At 39.4% G+C, this 22,893-nt stretch overlaps 1 protein-coding gene across 1 annotated transcript in view; it reads left to right on the top strand.

Annotated features, from left to right (window-relative positions):
* The window catches only part of SIM2 (single-minded family bHLH transcription factor 2), a 56,582-nt gene extending 40,549 nt beyond the window's left edge, over positions 1-16,033 (top strand). Inside the window, exons 8-11 of the mRNA XM_009891320.1 lie at positions 4,776-4,923; positions 6,822-6,990; positions 8,135-8,543; positions 15,306-16,033. Of these exons, the coding sequence (XP_009889622.1) occupies positions 4,776-4,923; positions 6,822-6,990; positions 8,135-8,543; positions 15,306-16,033 (1,454 nt within the window). The remainder of the gene's footprint in view (positions 1-4,775; positions 4,924-6,821; positions 6,991-8,134; positions 8,544-15,305) is intronic.
* The last annotated feature ends 6,860 nt before the right edge of the window (positions 16,034-22,893 follow it).

Here is a 22,893-nt window from a genome sequence, read left to right on the forward strand (position 1 = left end):
GTTAGTTCTTCACCTTAATATGTGCTTTTCATGAGGATCTGAAATATAAAGGAGGATGTAACTGTATTTGGCAAGTGAGTGCTGAAATTCCAAGTGCCAAATTCTGTTGCTGGCAGTGCGTGCTACACCTGGGAAAGCAGAAACTGATCTTTACAGCAAATTCATATTTACCAAAACACCACTGAATACTCTGGGCCATTGCAAACTAAAAAACTAGAACAGATACATGCTAATGTCCTGTTGGAGGCATTCTCTTTGTAGTGTTAACATCTGCATCTGGATGTGACTGTTGACCTGTACAACATATCACTCATTATTTTCACAAGACTGTTTGAACTACCTATGTCAATGTGTACAGAGAAGATTCCATTATAGCCAAAATCATCTCTGGAAAAGAGTTTTCCATTTTAGAGCAGAGCGATGGATAATTCTGTGTGCATGGTAGAAGACTTGTACCTTGGCTGCCAATTTGATCTATGTATGACTGAGTTTTAAATGAAGAGACACATCATGTTTACTGAATGAACACCCAACCCCAAGAAAAAAAACCCTCAACCAAACAGAATAACTAAAAGCAGTTGTTTAGATACTGTATCTGAATTACAAAGATAAATTACTGTAAAGTTTAAAAACAGGAGAAAAATGCAAGACATATGCATAGAAATTTATGGAAGTTTCAAAGCAAATAAATGTCAAGAAGCAAAAAAAATAATGGCTAGTGCTTGGGCAACAGTGGGAACAGTGTAGAATCACAGTCAGAATATCAAGTAATAGGAATTATTAAAACAGATGTAAAGTGTACAAAATTTCTCTGGGGAGCACTGTTATAACTCCCCCACCATCCATCAGTAAATGTCTCAGGAACATGAACAGTAAAAGGTTGGCAAGTTTGACGTACCATTCTAGAAAGCAATTTGATGATTAAGTGTCATCTGATGAAGAAATCTGGAGAGAAACATGTTACACCTAATAAGAGTACTAAAAAGAAAAAAAAGGGAAAAAAAGTCAACCTTCAACAAGGGTAGCCAATTGCTTTTTCAAAGAGGAAAAAAAAATTTTCCCAAACTGAAGACCTAAAACAACTGATCTTTAAGTTAGGCAGCACAGAGAACAAAACAAAGGAAACGCTGAGGGGAACAAGCTAGAAGGGATATAACAAGAACATCATACTATGAGGAAAATGTAGATGTGAGTATTTTCCTAAGGTATTCTGGCAGCAAACAGTGTTCCCTGTTTTAAACAGGTTTTGATTAGCTTCCAGCTATGAAAAAGTTTCTGGCATTTGAACTAGTGTTATTTATTTCTATAGCACCATCAATATACACAGAGTTTGCTCTGCAACTGGGTAAATGTGGCCACAAAAATAATGACTCCCTGCCTAAGGATCTTGCATTCTAGAAGATGGGATAGAGAAGCTGTTGCAGTACAGAAAAAATATTCCTCTTTTCCAGTATAGACAAAATATTTTTCTAGCCTCAGAGAAATCACTTAATTTGTACCATTGTCTCCCTGTGAGGAGGATTTTGTGCATCCCACGTGTTGTAACATCATTGCTCTTCCCACATAAATTTTACAAGAGTCACATCTCTGTGCCTTGGTGAGGCAAGCCCCAGACCCAGCTGATGTCATCACCAAACTGTTCTGATGCTTCCTGGAAGTCAACCTATATATTTATAGAACCTTATAGCAGACTGCAGTTTACACTGTCTGTGGCATTGAGTCTACTTTTGCTCTCCCAACAACCAAACCTTCCGGCAGAGCTGCACAAGTTTTTAAGAGGGCAAAAGAACTGTAGAGTTTGCTAGGGCATGATCCACTGACCATGCTGCTTGAGGGCTGGAACGACCACATGCCAGGCTGAGTGTGCCAGGGAAGCTAAAACAATAACTGCTGCAAGTGAGGAACCAAGAAGTCCATTTCTCTTAGCGGATCTTTAAGTGCAGGCTAGGAACTCCCAGCCACATGCCTCTGAGCCTGCTGGAGCCTTTTAAAATAGCCATATAGTCTATGACAGACCAGAAGGACCAGCCCAACCAGCCCAATGCCTTTTTCAGCTTGCCTGCTAAACCAGGAGGGAACCACAACAGCGGAACACCCAGTTACAAATGGCACATCTAAGAGCCAAGGCTAAAGCCACTGAATCCTCCCCGTTTGATTGCAGCAGAGGCCACCAAGAAGTCTGAGCCTGCACAGACTGTCTTGGTAGTGGATTTACCTCACTCCCATTTCTGAGGTTTCCCAATCAGCATCAAACAGGGTAATTTAACACAGAGCCAAATGGAAATTGACCTCATTTACTGTATCGGAAGCGGAGCTGCTGTCCCCTAGCCAAGGTCAGACTTTCCCCAGATTGCTAAAAATGCAGGAGACATGGAGTTCTCCCCTGTCCCAGGGGAAATATTGGTTTATCCATATAATTAGGAAGAAAAGCTGAACACTGTAGTCCTCAGTGGTTTTCACATCTTTTAAAGTACTGTCTTAACTGGAGATCTAAAACAGGGATTTAAAAAAAAAAAATCAGTGAGGCAAAGTCAAAACTAGTCCCAAAGCACATGAAGGAGCTTTGTTATAGCTAGTGATCCATTACAGCATTCATTTCTATTTTGGAAGACTGAGTAGCAAGGCATTTTGAATTCAAGGAAAACCTGACCATTAACCTAGCACAAAGACTTAGCTCTGAAAAGCCTAGACCACATTACAAAAAATATCTGTTAGATGAACTAGGCCAAAATGTAAGCATCATTTCCTAAAACTGGACCATTTGGATTATAGAACCCCAAGAAACAGTGATCCCATGGCATATAGCTGATTATTAACAAATATAACAGACTTATTTGGCATTGTTGCACTGAATCTTTGAGTAGCAGCTACAAGACCTTTACCTTAGAGTGATCTATTGCACTTTAAGAGTACACGACTTTATATTTTGTAGGTGTGTTTACATATTTACACACATATTCCTCATTATTTTCTTAAATATCTGTACATAAGCATACCTCCACCCCATAGAATATTCTATGTAGAATTGCAGGCATGAAAAAGGACACCAGCAAGTATGAGGCAAAAAGCTGATGTCTAAGAGAGACTTCAAACTCTAAATAGTAGGGGCTTGGTGTCAGCAAGGATGGGTTTTTGAATGTCCTGCGAGATGTTGTTATTTATCTTATTGCCTTCTGAACAAATGGATACCACATCCTGTAATGGAAGGAGAACTGACACTTCCAGAAAGACCTGTCTATAGCCATTTTGTAAGAGCCTGATTTTCTTAGGGAGATTAACTGGATTTGAAGAAAAGTTTAAATATGTTGTGATGTGCGCAGATGGCTAGGAGAGTAAGCAGTCCAGAGAGATGATCTGTATGCTAGAGACTTAGAGGACATTTTAGCAAGAACAAGAACTCTTGCTTTTCTATTTCTGTCAGTCTCACATTGGGCTATTCACATTACTCACATTATTGCAGTCTCTGATTTCTATTGAAATTCCAAACCCCTACTACCCCAAGTAACAACTGAACAAAAATAAGCTAACCCCAGTGATGACTGATAGTTAATTACCAAACAATAAACAAACACCCAAAGGTTATGCACTCCTTAGTTCCCAATTTAAAATTGGATGCCCTCCCTGTCAGAAAAATCTTTAATGAGTAATGATTATAAGGCCATATATTTTCATTTCAAGTGGTCATTTGCTCTACTAGAGTTGGCTGAAAGAGAAAGCTGTTGATTGATTTCCTTATTGTGTATCTGCTTCTGCAGCAAGCATTTACAACAAGAGAACAAAATTACAGTGAGCTTAGTTCAGCGTAGTACAAGCCCTACATTAGCAAGCAGTAATTTCATGTCTTAATCACGTATTATATAAAGGTATTGCTGCTATTGATCACTTTTTTTGGACATAGTTTGTGTAACAAGCGCAGTCCCTTATTTCCTAATTTAAAATAAATAACTGATTGTATAGAAGAGTAAGAAGATGGAGTTCCTAGAGGAATGCTCCAGAGTCACACAAGAGAATAACCACTTTCAAAGACTGGGCATGATCTTCAGTGAATCATTAGATAAATGCCTGGCACTGAACCAGAAATATCTGTGGCTAGATTAAATATTTAGAGATGCTGCACAACTCCTATTATAGTGTAGCCATATGCCAAAACATCTTTGTTCACGGAGAATCAAAACTGGTGTACAGAGGATTATATTTCTAGTGAACTCTATCAGATAACTGATTCACCTCTCTGGCCTTGGCTTTATTTGTGTGCTTAAGAACCAAATAGCATTTTAATTTTCCCCTTTTAAATCCACCTTCAAAATATACTGCTTACAGAGGAAAAAGCATCATAGCATAAAATACATTGCAAAATACACAACAATCTATCAAGCTACGAATGACAATAGTGCTTCCAAATATACTGGGAAAATGCAAGCTAGTTGTGTCCTTCATAATACTTTTGCTGCCTTGAACTTCTCTTTTTCAGTTAGATGAGAAACAGTAAGTGTTTTCGCAGAGTGTAAGCATAAGAGAGCAGGGTGAACTGGAAAAGAAGGAAGACAAATAGTTTGCAACACACTATTTGCAGACAATAATGTGACCTTATGAAACCACGTAAAGGTGCAGGACAGATACCTTTGCAGGGGAGCTATTTAAAGTTTTGTGGGAGAAGGAAGAGCCTTAAGGGAGGAGGAGGAGGAGGGAGAAAAGTCCCCTCTTTGCAAATAAATCTCTGCAGGAAGTGGTCACAAGTCCAAGCAATGTGAAATGCTTTTTTATTGTATTCACAGTGTTGGTGAAAGGCCAAGTCACAACCAAGTACTATCGACTACTGTCCAAGCATGGAGGCTGGGTTTGGGTACAGAGCTACGCTACTATTGTGCATAACAGCCGTTCATCACGGCCTCACTGCATAGTGAGTGTCAATTATGTCCTTACGTAAGTCAAAATACTTTGTACCATTACGTGTTATCAGTAATTGATTCATTTTGCATGTTATCAATAATTGATTCATTACTCATTAAATCCTTCAAGTCTGCTTTGCTTGTGCCTTCCAGTATCATTCTGTGCTTGCATGTTACAGCCACTTTTCTTTCCTCATATCCTCCTCTTTTAGTTATGTTGGGCCAAAAAGAGCTAGTATTCCTGATGATTACCTTGTACACCACTTGCTTGAATGTAATACCACTTGTAGCCATTTGTGTTAGACCTGAATCCCAGTTCTGTAATTGGCATCAGGACTGTGCTAGGGCTGTCCAGGCACAGTGAAAGCTACTGCTACCCAGCAGAGGTCACAGTGTCGGTTTTGGGAGACAGAGACATGGTAGGAAGCATTATTCCTTTCAGGGAGAGGTGAATCACTGAGGATTCCCTTACTTGCCTTGGGTTGCACAGACACTCAGGGCAAAACTAGTCTCGCAATGGCAAGTAGCTCCCACGCATCTGGTGAATGTACAGTGGTTTGGACCTGCAGTTTATGAATTCCAGTTCAAGTCATGACAGTGTTACAAAATTCCTATCTTGATGTGAACCTGAGAGAGACAGAAATCTATATTGAATAAGAGGGATAAGTAATAGTGAAACAGACTGTGATTGAAGAGACTACCTGTGGGGGAAAACTAAAAAAGGTATAGCAGACACCCTTTGTGTTGAATAGTCTAAAAAAAGCAGGGAATAGGCACTCTCTTCTTTTGTCTAGACTGGCCCATTTCCTATGTGGCTTGGAAGTAAGATGTGTATACATGATGTGTGTGGTAGGATCATGTGTGTTTGCATATTACAAAGTTGTCCCTGATACTGACTTTGGGGAGTTAAAGCGCGAGTTGAGAAACCACAGGGTGTTTCCTTAAACTACTTGAAGTTGGTACTCAGCCCTAGACACACTGGCTAATGCTGCCTTCATTCCTGTACCGATGTGAGAGCCAGCACCATGAGGGAAAGGCTCAGCCCTGAAACTTGCTTGAGTCCCATGAGATGGGGCAAGTGATTTGAGTAAAAAGGAGGACACTGTGCCACACATATAACAGCATATTCTTGAGTTGAATTTACTTCCAGGTTATTCACCATCAAAAAGTGATGTAAATGAGTTCTAGACAGAAATTGAGAGACATAATTTTGGGTTTTTTTTCTAGTTATCCTTTCAAAAATGCGCTCCACTGTTGCTACCGTCAAAACCAGGGGAGACCCTTTAATCATCAGAACTGCATCAATTAATGTTTTAAAATATCATCCATGGTCTGTTCTTGATTTGTTTTTTAACCTCTTTTGTACAAAAATCTGCCCTGTCTGTGGAGCAGATAAAACTGAACAGAACAGAGCAAAAATGAAAGTCTAGAGACTGTCAGAAAAACAATACTGCAGCTCCTGTGGTCTAGTTACAAGCACATTGAGTTGGCAGGAGTGGAACATTGCTCCTTTTCCTCTCCTCAGGGCTAACATGAGAGTCAGGGCAGAGACCAACTCCCGATTGAGGAGGAGACAGATGAATTGATCGGTGTCTTTCTATCAGCTGACATGGCTGTGATTCCAAACTGCAGGGTGCCACAGATGGTTGAGAAGAAGTCGGTGCTGCTTAGGTTCAGAGAGTGGGGACACTTAGTACAAAGACATTAATGTGTTTCTCAGTGGAATGTTTGTGATAGACTTGCATGGGGACCAGGTCAGATGACAAAATTCACTGCCTGCTGACATGCCCAGCCTTGCATGGCAGACTCAGTGACAATCCTGGAAGAATGAAAATAAATATATTGTGAAAGCTAACATGTATTTTCAAAGGAGCTATTTTGGATTTGTGTGGTATGTTTGAGTACGTAATTTATTGGACTATTCTTTTGCAGAGATATTGAGTATAAGGAACTTCAGTTGTCACTGGACCAGGTTACCATTTCTAAGTCACAGTTTTCATGCAGAAACTCAGTATCTACCTCGCAGGAAACAAGGAAAATAGTAAAACCCAAAAGTAATAAAATGAAGGCAAAACTCAGAACAACACCTTACCCACAACAGGTAACTTTTTCTGCAATATTTACTTACCAATTATTGTGGTAGTGTGCTTTGGACAGGATAGAGATCATCCAGAAGTGAACTTACTGCAAAACTGACTATAGTATGCCCTGCTGCAGGAACTCCCTTGTAGGCCGGAATACAATTAGACCGTTTCATTCTTGGGGTGGACAGCATAAGTAGTACTAACCAACTCTGGTGAGGGATCCAAACACAAAAACTTTTGGATTTGGAGTATGTAAAGTACTTCAAAACCAATGTGCTTTCTTGGTAAAAAGAAGAAAAACATGTATTAAGAATAGCTGTGTTGTGAAAATTTGCACTGGTGTAGCATGCATCTTTCACTGTTATGCAGAGTTCTTAATGTCACATAGGTATTAGCAGTTTCCTTATGCTGGAGAATGCGTCATAAGAATGAATCCTAGCAACCAGAGCACTGGAGTGGGACTTGGAATATCTCTGACTGTCACTGGGTCAGCTACAACCAGAAGTGCGAGGAAACTATAGAGATTGTCCATAAAACTAGGTGTGGTGAGACTGACACCCACCATGAGGCATTCTGAGACTTTGCAATGAATATTGCTGGAAGGGGCTACTATTACCTTAAAACAGCAGCGAACGCAGCTAGCATTCAAAACAGTGAGAATCCCAAAAGAATTTGGAGTCTGGAGAGGAGGGTGAGAGAGAGTGGGAAGAGAAAATCATTGTGATAGAGGCTGATGAAAAGGACAGATTTTGCGTTCCTACCATTCTAAAGCTGGATATGCCAACATATGCAAAATCATAGTCATGGTCTGCTACTCCATTTATCAGTGACTTCCAGTGCTTTGCAACAAACTTCTGCCCTCTGATATTTACAACTGCCTACATTTACTAGCTAAAATCCAACTGGCAAAATTATCAAATAAACCCTCAACATTAGGAAGACAAAATAGTTTTTTGTTCCCATGTAAAGTGAAGGTAAAGTTACCATGAAGACAAGGAACTTTAAATGCACTGGTAAGCCAGTCCCTTTAACCAGTGAGATTGCAGTTCAAGGAGGCCCAGGTTTGGGTGCCTGTATGATATGTTACATGGTTTCATACAAAAGTTAGTCATATAACTCTCTTCCCGTCTTTTTTTTTTTTTTTTTTTTTCTTTCCCACAGCAATACAGCTCATTCCAAACAGACAAACTGGAATGCAGCCAGGTGGGAAACTGGCGATCCAGCCCTGCAGTGAATGCTGCCACCATTCAAGAACAAAACTTCCATTCAGAAAACAGTGAACTTTTATATGCCCCGTCATATAGCTTGCCTTTCTCTTACCATTATGGACACTTCCCTGTAGATTCTCACGTCTTCAGTAGCAAAAAGCAAATGTTGCCTTCAAAGTTTGGGCAGTCTCAAGGAGCACCTTGTGAAGTGGCTCGATTTTTCTTGAGTACGCTGCAGACAAATGGAGAATGCCAGTGGCATTATGCCAACTCCCTGGTACCCAACAGCCAGTCACCATCCAAAAATCTTCCTGATCAGCCAGTAAACATCATCCGACATAATCTTGCACAGAGTTATGAAGGTGGGTGTCACTTTAAAAAAAGTAAAAAAGTAAAGCAAAGCTGCGGGGTGTCTGGGAAAGATTCGTAGTTTGAAAACAGGAATTACAAGATGTTTAGGAAACACGGAAAATCAGAAACAGTGAAATGTAACAACCACTATGTTTATAGTATTTATATGTTTATCCCTCTTCACATTACCATCAGCACTTGGTTAGGAATATTATCAAAGCATCAGGTGCAAAAATGTATTCACCAGGATCACTTTTAGAACAGGCCAGGGATACCACCTCCTTTAATGCTGTCACCATTTACCTTCATGTTTTGCACTGTCAGAGTTATTTAGTGGAATTGCCCAGGTAAGTCATTGCTGAAGTCAGAAAGAAACCAATGTACTTCAGTTCACACACAGAAATTAAAATAAATGTGATCTATTTCCATAAAAATTGAAGGTTGTCCTTTCTGAGTATGAAGCCATTCTGAATATCTTTACCTTACAGTAACCACAGCAAATGAGTAAATTAAATGCACTGTCTTCAGCTTTATTTGAAAATGTCTTCAGTGCTCCTCCCCGATCAACTGAATCATCTTTCTATATAGATGGTCAGGTCAAATACTTTGAAGGAAGCACTGAAGACATTGACTTCTCTGAGGTGGCAACCTATAAGAAATAACCTTGCAAAACTATAAAGTAACTAAATAAACAAACTCAAGATACACTCTAATCCTTAGATCTCATATACCTTATATTTATCTGCACACACCATTTTAGTTAGTTAAAAATCACTGATGAGGAGTGACTGGTTGACATACTGGTATAAAGTTAGATGGAAACACTCTTCTTCTAGCTTCATTAAGGATGTGACAGAGGAAGCCATAGTGGAAATTAAAAAAAAAAAAAAAGCTAGAAAAGACAGGCTCAAGAATCTTGACTACCAGAAACAAGCGTTTATTCACTTGGGGACATGGCATCAGGTATCCTAGATCTGAAGGGAATATCTGCAGATGTTAAAAGCTGAGCTTGCTACATCAGATGGAAGACGGTATTAGACATTGAATGTGTCTCCCACAGAGGAACAAATAACTTCTGCCCAGGGTTTTGTCCTTCCCAGGACCGTTTGACCTCACCTAGCTGATTGACCTCACCTAGCTGACTGTAGCATTTTATTTTACTGTTCTGTGTTTAGGTTGAAAATGAGCAAGACTGAAGTTCTTCTTACAGCCTAGTGCAGGTTAAATGCTTCTTCTGAGCTCATGCTCCTCTAATGTACTTGTTTCCTTTTGTTGCTGTTGTGGACTGGGCGTGAAATGGAGCATCTTCAGACCAAAAATAAGAAACGGTTTTGTCCTTTCTAAAGATGCCGTATCTTTGTGGAAAAGAAAAAAAAAGCTACGTATTTTAAGGATTGAAGTAAATTACACCCAGTAAGTCTGCAGAAACAAAGCTATTCTAGGTGTACAGAAGTGTGCCCAGTTTTTCTTCTCTACTTCCAGACTAACAGATGCCCTGAGACTGACAGAAAAAGTAGACCCACCCCTTGCTGGTCAACGGGTGCCATCAGATACACTGAGAATGGATGTGGAAAGAACAGTCTGTTCCAAGAACAGTCTGTAAAGTTGATTGTGGCCAAAAAATCTGCCAGAAAAGTCCAGTGAGCACAGCAGCAGACAAGCAATTTACAATCAGTCAGTTGTTACAGACAGATAACTCCTAGCAAATAGATTTAGTCAGAAGGATTCTGAGGGAATACTGTTAAAAATGTTAGGGGAAAAAGAATCCCAACATAAACCTGCAAGCAACTGCTGATATTTTTCAATTTCATCATGCATGCATACCTTCACCATTTCCTCATGAACAGGAAAATGGAGCTGTGATACTGGCGGTTCCTACTTCTGGTTCTACTTCTACTTGAGATTTTGTTGCTTAAGCTGGAATATGTCATTCTCTTTTTAGCACAGATGTATTTTACAGGATGTTTAGCTATTGGGCATTTGAAGAAAACTGTCTTGGTACAATTAATTCTCTGCAAAAGCACTTACAACTTTATTATCTAGGAAGCAAAAAAAATAAGGCCAGGCTCAGGCCTGATCAGAGATCATTGCTTGAGTACACACACAGAGTTAAAAGGGGGGAAAGAAAAACGGAGCCTCCACTGCAAAGAGGATTTATATCTAATTGTTCCAAAGTTTGTTTCCTCCTGAGGTAGAATTAGCCCCGTTGTACTTTTGCTGAGGCTGGTGGTAGAAGAGAAAGCTGAACCTTTGGAAGCAACTTTTTGCTTTGAATTGAAAGGGGCATCTGATCTTCCTTACATTGTAAACTGCTGCTTTTTCCAGCGGTTCACTGAAAAACTGACAGCCAGTAAGCTTCAAAGCAGAGAGGATCTGCTTAGTGTCATTATCTTCAATCCAAAGACAATGCCAAATATGACATCTGGCAACCGGGTTGGATGCTAGGGCTATTCCACATCACATCCATAGAGGCATCTGCCAAAAATGCCGTAGGCCAGAGACATTTTTCTCTATGGAAAATAGTTTCTTTTGGAGAGATCAGAGATTTTAAGATGATCATGCCAAGCCATCAAAGCTCTGGAAAAGCACGTAGCAGATAAAACTGCCTGCAAATCAGATGCTACTGCCTCAGAATCTGGTTTTGAAGCTTCTTCCACTTTTTTCCAGCTGGCCTAATCATCAGAAAACAAACTCACTTCAGAGAAGGCAACCATCTTCTTAGTCAGGGACATTTCCTTAGTACACTTGAATGGATACATGACTACTGTAGGTACCACGGTACCCACTTCTTGTCAGTTACGCTTTTGGCCATTCTGTACTATCTATGTGAAGCTTAGTGTCACTAATCATGCCGAAACTCAGGAAATTATGAAGAACACGAGGAAAATCTGTGAAAAACCTCTGGTCTATCTTCTTTAGCCTGTGACTACTGGAAGAAATATATGTCATCCTTGAAAAGGGTATTCCACTAGAGGCAAAGGGGTCTTGAAGACCACGTTTTTGGAGAACATAGTAATTACAACATCAGCCCATGCCTCGGATGATTTGCAGTTAGGGTTCAGACCAGGACACAGCACAGATATTGAGCTAATCTAAAAAAATGTCAGGGGCGTGGACAGTATTAAGATCTATTGTATCTTTGCTTTGTTTGACACAGAGGACTATCAGCACGCTTTTGTGACACAGGAATGCGTGACCTGAGCAGTACAGTGGCTCTGCTCGTTGGTCTCCAGCAAAACTCAGAGCAATTGAGTAATTGCTCCTCTTCTCTGAAGGTCTTCTTATACAAATGATTGGGAAACATACTGAAACATCATGGGCTACATGCCAGCATTCAAGTGTTGGCATACTGCCTTTTCAGAGCATGTAGTAAGTGTTAGAAGCACACTCTTCCAAGATTAGTGTAGATCAGAAAGCCCAAGAAAAATTATGCAAGGCAAAGCATGCATGAAGAGGGCTTCAGCTGCGGTCTAAAAATGGACAAGGTTTTTCACATACAGGATGCAAAACCCTGCATGAAGGGCAATGCCGAGTATCAATCTCTATTTGCTTTAAGCCGTTTCCAAGATGCCTTTCTTTCATTTTTCCTGAAATAGGGGCAATAAGAGAACAAGGAGCAGCTCTACCTATTAATGTTTGTGAATGAAATACCTTTTCTGCAAGCATCTTTCTCCATTGAGTACCATCTGATCTTTGACTGCACTATGTAAAGGTGAGGAGGGAATGCACCTCACTGCAGCACCGCTTTTAACATGGGAAAGATTGCTCTAGTATACTGCAACTACAACTAGACATGATATGTTTTGAACGAAGACCAATACCTGCAAAAGTAGCCTTCCTGTCCCACTTGGACAGTTGGATACTGAGTTCTGAGCAGGCTGCCAGGTGAGGGGGGCTTATCTCCAGGTTTTCCCTCAACTTGCCTGAGCTGTACCCAATGCACAAGGTGGGAAAGCAGAGCTGCTTGGCAAGGATTAACAGAGACACAATGCCTGAAGGACTGAGTTCACTGTTGCAGTTGTAGGCTGCTAGGAACGGAGGCAGTGCAAGAAAGTGCGAAGCGCTGTCTAGAAAGCTGCTATCACTCCGGTGTGATATACAACCTTGGTGTATCTACCTTACTTAGTATAGATGAGTTGGTCTGGCAGAAGAATAGTCCAGAAAGCATCCCAAATTAATGCACTGACTTCAATGACTGTAAAGCGTTTTCAGCGCTGGAGAAGTGTGGAACGCACGGGACCCCCGTGCACCTGCTGAGGCAGGTACTCTGGCAAGTGCCCCCACGCCAGATGGGGGGAAGCAATCCTGGGGTGCTGCCCTTCAGCAACACAAAGCAGCCGGTCAGCTTTCTATTAACTTCTGTATGAAAAACTCCACAGGAGGAGTCTGTCCCAGGGCATCCTTGGGTTTTTGTCTGCAAAGGAAGACAAAAGCAGATTTACATCTAGCTCCAGTAACTGTTCTGAATGCGAGCGAACAGAACTGACTGTGCTCTGTTGCACTGCAGACACGACTTGCTTAACTGTCTGGTCTAACTCCACGAATGTGCTGACAACTTTAATGGAAGCCTGCAAACAATTAACCAGACGCTTACCTTCTTCCTCAACAAAAGAGATGAAAACCATGTTTGAGAAAGAGGACAGAACAAAATAGATAATATCTTGTAAATCTCCCAAGTATGCAAATTACTTCTTGGTAGCGAGAAGGCAGCCATCAGCCCAGCAGAATCTGAGATCATAAAAATGAAGATAAGACGGGGCCAACTGGTTGCTGTGATGCTTCAGCTTCTTACAAGTGTGGGCTCTAAAAAACGAAAAGGACAATCTTTTGTCCAGAGATTAGAGTACAGGCATAAAGTAACTATACTGCATGCTGCAGTGGGAGAACGAAACCATCACTTCTGTGGATGTCTCAAGTGGGAAAAAACACTAGAACCAGTATACCAGATTAGTTAAACCATATTAGTTCTATGTGAGTAGCTCTCAGCACGTATACTTATTTCATGTAAAAATGCCAAATGTGGAGTTAAAATTGTAGCAGTATAATTAAATTGGTAAAATTTCCAAGTAATACTCAAGCATGCGGCTGAATCCCTGTTTTGATTTGTGATCTAAGAGGGCCGTTTTTCAACAGCTGATGAGCATTCAGTTTACTTAGGACTGCATATACTTCTAGGTACAAAATATATACATGGAAATGAAAAAGAATAATGTGAAAGGTTGTTGCTTCTAGGAGGGTGGTGGGTTGATCAAGAAGAAATTGCATCCAGATTCCTGTTTAAATTCTGGTGTTAATTATGTGGTGCAACTCCCTCTGAAATTAATGAAGCTCTGCATATAAAAAAAAGGTACAATCGAGCTATTTCTGCTTCCTCTGTTATACATGAAGGCTTTGCCAGTCTACTATAGCACAGGGAATATTTAATTATTAGCAGGTACAGTTACGTCAGCAACCACTATAGGGGAACTCCAAAACTTTTAAGATGTTGAATAAAATTTTTAGAAAAACAGAAAATCCCTTTTACAAAAGGCACTTAGGTGTCCAGGGCTTTCGGTGAGCATAACACAAAATACAGTTCAGGTTTAATTTGAGAAATTTGCTAAGTGCCTCATTTAACTTTTAACATAAACCTTTCAAATATGCCTTGGAGGAGTAGTATAACTGTCAAACTTTTAATGCAAGACAGTGCAAAAAAAATCAGTACTCGCTTAATTTTAGCCATACTCTATAGGAGTTAACCAGTGGCTTTTTCTTTTACCATTTGTCAATGGGAGTGTACAAAACGGAAAAACCGCGTAAGCCAAGCAGAAAATGATAAAACCAATTCAGATTGTTTCAAGAATTCAGCTACCATGCAGAAACTCAAGAGAAAACTAAGATTACTCAATATATTTTAGAGGAAAAGCCTGAATAGAAATCCTAGGTTCATATTTTCTTGAAAATTTAAGAAATTAGCCTCTGATTTTCCAGGCGTACCCAGTTTAGTACTCCCACATTCAAACAAATGTTTTCAGTGTATATTGTAAATTACATTTATATTATACATGTATCCTTATTACATGATAGTACCTTAAGAGCAGAGATACAGCATTACTCGAGAAGTATTTATATTGCTTTTCAATCTGATGCTAGTTTTTCAAAGAGAAAAAGCAAAGCCTTTAACATGACACAATCTAGATATTAAATATATCACAAATAGATATTACAAATTAGATACTCACACGTCAGTATCTAATACTACACACTCTCTTCTTTCCTTACAAGGTCAAGTGTCCAATATACTTCCACAGTGACAGGAAGAATAAATTCTGTTTTACTCTAATCATTCACTCATTGACAAGTAGTAAGTGTTATCCATCCCTTGGTAAATTGATAAATCTCTGAAAAGAGCTTACTTAAGGCCAAGGTTTTTGATAGGAGGTCACATTTCCAAACATTTCTCTGGTTTAATTTCCCCGATTTAACCATATTAGTAATGACAGTGATTTATAATTATTCAGTCAAATAAACAAATGGGCATGGAAAATCTTTTCAGAATTGTTCAACACTGTTGGCCCTTCTGAATGGGTTGGGGTGGTTGTTTTTTTTCCTCAGCACTGTCTTAAAGAGACTTATCCAAAGCCACCGAGGCAAATGGGAATGTCTCTGATGTCTTCACTGGGACTTGGATTTGGCCCAAACCAAATCGGTATTAAAATTCAGTCTTAAAAAGTGCTAGAGTCTATTATATGAGCTCACTGTCAGTAATTAACATGTTTTCTCTTTCCCGCAAGTGCCCATATCAAACAGAAGATACAGCCAAGATGCTCTATCTGATAACTTTACAAGCTGCACAGCACCCATGCCAAGCAGCAGATACAAAGAAGAGATGTACGATTCCGGCATCATGAAACCCAACAAAATAGAAACCAGGATTCAGCCACCCCACCACCTCATTAAAGAAGAAAACAAGTTAGCTTTTAACAGAGACCTACAAGAAAAAATGAGCATTAATGAAAGCTCTTTTTCAAACTCAATAGCTAACTCCTTGCTGCCAAAATCAGAATGTTTTCAGTCTAAAGCTATAGGACAATTAAGTCATCTCCTGCCAGTGCCCTCAGTATATGAGCAAACAAGAAGGATTTGTATGAAAGAACCCAAATATGGGCATATCAATCACCATGCTACAAATCCAGATGAACTGGACAGTGATGAGAGAATGACTGTAAAGCTCGATCATGACTCCGAAAGTGAACGTGTGATGGATGTGAGACCCTCCGGACAAGTTCCATTTGTGCTTCTAAATTATCACCATGTTTTAGCCAAACATGGTACATTTCAAACTTCATCATGTACAGCAACAGGACATGTAGGAGAAAATTATGGATACAATTCCGAGGAAGTAAATACATTTATTTACAAAAACCAAAGCCCCTCATCAGCTTCTTCTCCAGAAACCCACAAGGAATCTGCACTACCCCATTATATTGGAACTTCTGTAATAATAGCCAATGGAAGGTGACGGTAATAGAGGAGTATTTACATTCAATTAAGAAGACAAACTGTAATGATTTGCAAAAAGCATGAGAAAACACGGTTACATTTACTGAGCATAGCTGAAGGTCAACGAGGGACAGACTTGTGTGTTCCTGGCAAGCCACGTGTAACAGTAACTTCCAGGTCAGGAAAAACCCCTACATCTAGCTTCAGTGCTTCGTTGTCACAGATCAAGCTCTGGTGCCAGTGAGAAGACATGTTACAGATCTTATTTTTGTTATTTTATAGTGTGCAACAAAATTAAATGATAGGTGTTATATGCAGAGATTTATATGAAGAACATTTTTTTCCTTACCCCCTCCTTCTCAAAATACATTCAAGGTTTTTTTAACATTATCATAAATATACACTCTAGTTTAGGTATTTTTTGACAAACTGTGTGAAACCTGACATCAACTCTCCACCCACATGTTAAACATCCTGGCAAATAAACTTTGATTAGAGAGTGGTGATTTTCAGTATCCATGATACGGCTGCACTAACTAAACAGAACTCAGTTTGGAAAATGCTTATTTATTAATTATCAAAAAGTTTTTCAACTAAATAAATCAAATCTAAATTTGATTTCTTTAACATAGATTTCAGTGTTCTGAGATTGTTACTACCACCATTTATCTTGACAAGGAACGATATCACAAATTAATACATACAAAGATATGTATTAAAAGGTTACAGGCCTTGTCATGGCGAATTGGGACAAATCACGTAGCAGGAACTAAAAACTATTCCCCATAAAAACATTGCAATAAGAAAAAGAAACTTCTAAAATGAGTGTTTCACTGAGTATTCTGGGAGAAGGCTGCAAAGATTTTCAAACCAGCTAGTCAAAAATACATCTTAATAATAGCACCAGAAATGTTTTCTCTACAGTCAAGTCAATAATGAATGTTTATACTTTATTTTAAACTTACCTGTAGACTTCTGAAGTTTGAAATGTTTGGTTTTTAACAGACCGAACTTCCTTAAGCACAAATCTCATTGTCAACACAAAGATAAGATTAATATTTGACTGATTCGTGCACTTCACAAATTTGGTCAGCGGACAATCCGAATACGGAAAATCGAAAGTCATTGCACAACCACAAAAACCAAAGTTGCACTTGAAGTCAAGCTGAGTTTGAGGACATCGGGGTTTGGAACTGAAACACTTTGCACACATCTCAATTTGTGCTAATAAACTGTAGCAAGTGAAAAGCATACAGCGCACACTGACATTTTGTCCAGCCTGTCAGGAATAGATTTCCCTGTCTTTTGGTTTTTTTTTGCTTCTTTGTAAAGTTTACAAATGAGGAGACATACGGAACTGTGTGCGTTTCACTGACAACCATCAACCCACTTTGTTTTTCAACTGCTTCCCCAAACATTGTGTGCTCTTGATAAAACAAGGAATGACTACCTAAGTAATCGCTGTAAATACCAACAATAAAGGTTTTTGTACAGCTGAGTCAGCTATAACTTAGCTACATTTCTTAGTCCAATTCAAGGCTGATTTACGCTTTTAAAACTTCCTCTCTCTTATAAGAGACTCTTTAGAGAGACCTTCGATGAAGAAAATGCTTACCTGGCTTGTGCAATATGGAAAAACACTTGCTCATGGATTGCACCTTGTCAGATAAAAAAGTATTGAAATACACACTTTTAAAAATTACATATTGTCCATCTTTCATATGCAGCAATAATATTCAGTCACCTCCTTGTACGTATGAATACTTATTGCTCCGAGCACACAAAAATACTTTTAAAACATATGTTTGAAAACAATTTTCAGTATTTTTATTGCTTCCTATTAAAAGCTTAACAGAGAAGGGTTTATTATGCAGTTAAATTGATGTTCACTTGGAACCTCACAGTTGTCTGACTTTTTCATTTGCTAAAAAAGCACGAAAAATATATTTTGTGATAAATACAACAAAAAAGACCTAATCAGCTGTTACCAGAATACCGACTTTAAACAAAAGGCAGAACCAAACCCGCATATTCACTCACTCAGTGTAACCGCACTCTTCGTTTTGTCTAACGCTGGAGAAGTCAGCAAGTCCACAGCAATGTTACGAGTGAACATTACTGTCATTCTGACTTTATAAATTGAAGCGATGAGACACAAGCTGGTTTTACAGTGGCTTTGCTTAACATCCTTCCCAGCCAGTGTTACTAATAAACGGGCCCAGCTCCTTAAAAGATACAATTATGCTACGGCTTGTATGTTATGTTAAATTAAAACCATGTCCTATAAAGGAGTAACTGACATTGTTTGCATCGTTAAAAAGAAACCTGATGCACAACACTCATACCGCACTTTTCTCTATACCTCATTAGTGGCATTGCTGCACAAAAAGTCGATGTGGCGTATTTTTCTGTTCTTGTAAGTACTTCTCACTATAAAAACATGTTTTCAGGAACGTACAAATTAGGCTTCGGTTAAAAAAACGCCATTGATATTTTCCACTAAAATACCACAAAATATTTTTCCAGCGTCTACCTTGTTATTCACACTTCCAGGCTTTATGCAATGAGCCTGAGCAGAGGAGGTGTTCCATCATTCTCCCGCAGATGTTTTATAGTATGTGATATTCAGGTACATGAACTTTCCCTGTTAGGCAATAATGAATCAATTATGCAGTCACATATGATAATACAGGGTAGGTTTAGAAAAGAGCTGTGATTAAAAAAGCAAATGTGTGAAATATTTTTTCCTGCCATTCCAAAATAGAAACAGCAGTTGCACGTTCGCATCTGGAATGTGAGTAAATTATACTGAGAGAAAAAAATACAACTTTTAGTCAGTCAAACTACAGATGTTCACAGCACACCCGTACTGCAGAATGCGGCACCGCCACTGACAGCGGCAACAGTCTTAATAATTGGAAAAAATTATGGCACAGAAGTGGAGTGTGAATTGGAATATATTATGAAAAATAACCTCATTTCTCTCTACCGTACTTGTCTGAGCCACTACAGATACCTCTGTCATGTGACTTGACAGGATTTTAACTCTTAGGGGAGTTCAGATCTAGCAAGTAAACAATATGGGAGTGAGAGAGAAAGAGAGCCAGAGAGGGAATATTTTACCAAAATCTAAAGTTGGAAACGGTTATCCCATACTGAGGTCTCAAAGTTTTTATCTTACTAATAGAAACACCACCATGTAAACAAAGTGATAAGGGAACAGACTTCTCTCCGTGTCCCAGTAGCCCTGTAATTCGAAAAAGGGTATTAAAGTAATTTAATGAAATTAAGTACAGCAGACAGACAATAGATGCACAATTGGAGAATGTATCACTGAGAGAAAGTGCAAATGAATGGGAAACCTGCCAGAATACCTGTATTTCTCTAAAACCCACAAAACAGGACAACAAGGATTTTTCAACATTTCAGTCATACTTCAAAAACAAAACAGAAAATTTTATTATTCCATTTTTTTCCTGAACATTAGATTTTGCTTTTTTTATATGATGCAGATAAAAGCTATTTGGCAAATGTAGGTGAAAAAGCACGCAAAACAAACAACCTATTAATGCTCAGAATTATATATGTATTCCCTAAAAATGTAAAGCATTTTTGCTTATTTATTATGTAAAACAAAACTGTTAAAATGTTAATAAAATCCTGTAGCCAAAGGAAAAGTGAGTTGGATTTCTTTTTTACTACAAAACACAGGGTGTCACAAAGAATAATGTTGCACATTTGAAAATTTATTTCGTTTGTAATATGTACTATATTTGACAGTTAATGTACTATAAAATACAAAGATTTTTTTTATTTATTGTATTTTAGCCACGTTGCATTTTAAAGGAAGACCCCTGGGGAACTGAAAATAACACAGAATTGCTAATGAAACGCGCTAATGCAGGATACTCAAACACGACATTGGTTTACAATTCCTCCCTGCAGTTCTTTTTTCTCAGTGGTGTGTTACACGGCCGCAGCCCACGGCGCGCCATCATTTTTTGACCTCTGTTCAGATTTGACCCCAGTCCAGACTTAATTTCTTTGGTGTCTGATCAGTGCGGCGCGTCACTGCAGTAAGTCATGCATGCAAATGCTTTTATCAAACCAGTTACCCCCAGGAATCAGCTCTTTGCGGCACAAATCTTTTTCATGACAGATATTAAACTGTACTTCAATTTATTTTTTTTATATAGTTACTGTATATTCCAAAGTAGTTGCAGAGAGTAATTTTTTAGACTGCTGATGTCTTGTAGCTCAATCAGAAAAAGCAAAGAAAAAAATTGTTTGTACAGTGAAGCAGCAGCATAAAGAATTCAATGCTTTAATATTATTTCTAGGTAATAGCCCTTGAAGTAGATTATATTTGTTGGATATATTTAAAAAAATGCTCTAAAGTCTTATAAAACCTTTTACTAGAAGTGAGATGTACTGCTTGAACTCTTAAATGTTAAGTACATTATTACTTTTTCAAATCTTTGGAAACAGCATTGGTGCTGACTGGACACGACCCGCTTACTCTTTCTGAACACAGACACGTGCCAAGACACCCAGCTTGCTCGGCAGAAGTTTTCCTATCAATAAACAATCTCTACAAATATTTTCACAATGTGTAATGAGAAACGTTATAACAGACTCCAGGAGGAAAAAAAATGAAGTCACAGAAATACGGACACCGTAATGAATGCTTTTTGAAAGCACTTCATCAAGAAAATAGTTTAAGATATGACATCAGCCTCACAATGAAAGAGGTGTTTTACTGATCTAGACAGTTGAATGAAATAAAACATTTTCAGTGCATTATTTCTGGATCTGGAGCTGTCTGATTCTCTCCATACCTACGTCCAGAGACACTCTACACCACATTTGTCTGTCCTGCATAAAGAACCATCACAACAATGACTTTCATACAAAAACGTTGTGGCTTTCTGGGTGTGCCAAGTTTGGCATCGAAAGAGTAAGAGTCCTGGCTGCGCTCCCCATCCACCTTCGGGTGCGTGTGGTACAGGAAGGTTCGTTGCCTTTCCGGGCAGCAACAGCTGCTTGTCAGAAGGACCTTCTGCAGCTGCTCGCTATACAACACCAAATTTCTTTGTGAAGTTCTTTGGTTCTTCTGGAGGAAAGGTCAGGTTTGTAACAAACACTTCGTCCAACTGAAGGCCGTTTCCTCAAGACAACAGGTAGTTTTAGACACACGGGATAGGCCACTCAATGGTGGAGGCAAAGGGGTACGTCCCCACAGCGCCCACCTCTGCCCCGGCACACCCACACTTCGTTAGTTCTCATTTGCAGAAAGGGAGTTCAACGCTAAGTTTCTTTCCAATGCAAAAATTTTCAGAATAATCTTACAACTCAAAATGAGGCTAGAACAAGCTTTTCATCAAGAAGGCTATGAAGAAATCCAAACGGAACAAGAGCAACCAGGAAATACCGCAGCATTTTCCTATTAAGAAAATCCATCTGCTTGCTGCTCAGACACTGTGGCAGTGTAGCTGAGTGAAGGTTTGCGGGTCCTTTCTGCCCTTCTTAATACAGGAACATGTTTTAGCATTTTCCCCTGTCCTTCTTTTACAGTACTTCTCCGTAGCGAAGGAACAGTGTGTTTTAAGGAAGGAATTCAAGTTAAAACGTGATGCATGGACCTGGTTAAGAGAAATCTCTACAGGCACTAATGAGTCTATCTATCTGGAATATAAGCGAAATCAAAGGTGCTTCCTATAGGCACACCCTACAGTACCAAAACAGAGACAGTGTTTTAGCTACAAATATCGGATTGAGGTACAGAGCTAAAGTTTTGTAAAACTCTGTGGATGGAAAAAGGGCTATGCTGTCCATAGCTGACCTGCAGCAGCACGTGCTGCTCATAAGCTGCTTGAAGGAAAAGGTAGAAGAGAAGACGCACAAGGAAGATGTGGGTGTGCGTATGCACACACACATTTTTTTATACACATGTACATAAACGGGCTCTTCTTTTTATTTAAACTTTACTAACTCAGACTCAAGTTGCATTTGATTATAATATGCATCATTATTTGATTCTGAAATAAAGGTAGCTGCCGAAAATTAACAGCCCAAAGCAGTTTTGAAAGCCCCTGGTGGGATAAAGCAAAAAATGGTGTTCATATGCATGATTTTAACTATGCCAATTAACAGCTGTCTACACTCCTCTGTACAGTTCTGTGAAATGTCGGTGTGCAGTCTCATATGATGTGGATCATGGGGGAAAACAAACCAGCAGGGGACGGACAACCAGGCACACACGCAAATCTACTGTGATATGGAGCATAAAATCCTAAATGTAATAGGGACAACTTAATTTCTAGCACTTGCTGCCAAACCACCTAAACCCTAATATGTGAGGATTACTCTAAATTACCATTACAGACTAGCTTTCTTGTTTTAAGACTTCTTGGCTTTGTAACTGAAACAATCTACTAACATGTTCAGATTGTTTATGAGGTGAACTTTAACCTAAAACCCCCATTTCTGGCTAGTAGACAGAAGTCCTTTGTGGAAACCAATTAGGCTGATCCACCTTCAGTAGGGACGAGGTAAGGTAATAAGCAGCGCTGCCTACTTGAGGAAATGAAGCTGCCCACATCACACCTATGGCAAACTTTTCATTTGCAGAGAACTGTTTGAAGCGCCGTGGTGGCCAAGCCTCCTGGCGCAAATTGGCCTTGCCCAGGAGAAAAACCTGACAAGCTGCCATCGCACGGAAGCTCCCACATGCCGACTTTGCGCTGCTTTCCAATCACAGCCAAGCTGTTACACCTACCCGGGAACTGTGCCACCAGCCCCCAAAGCAAGCTACTTTCAGGTCAGCAGATGTCAAACCTCTTGCTTTTAATTGTCAGCAGCAAAACCAGATGCTTTGGG

Source organism: Charadrius vociferus, unplaced genomic scaffold (genome assembly GCF_000708025.1).
Source record: "Charadrius vociferus isolate BGI_N301 unplaced genomic scaffold, ASM70802v2 scaffold298, whole genome shotgun sequence".
Lineage (NCBI taxonomy): Eukaryota > Metazoa > Chordata > Aves > Charadriiformes > Charadriidae > Charadrius > Charadrius vociferus.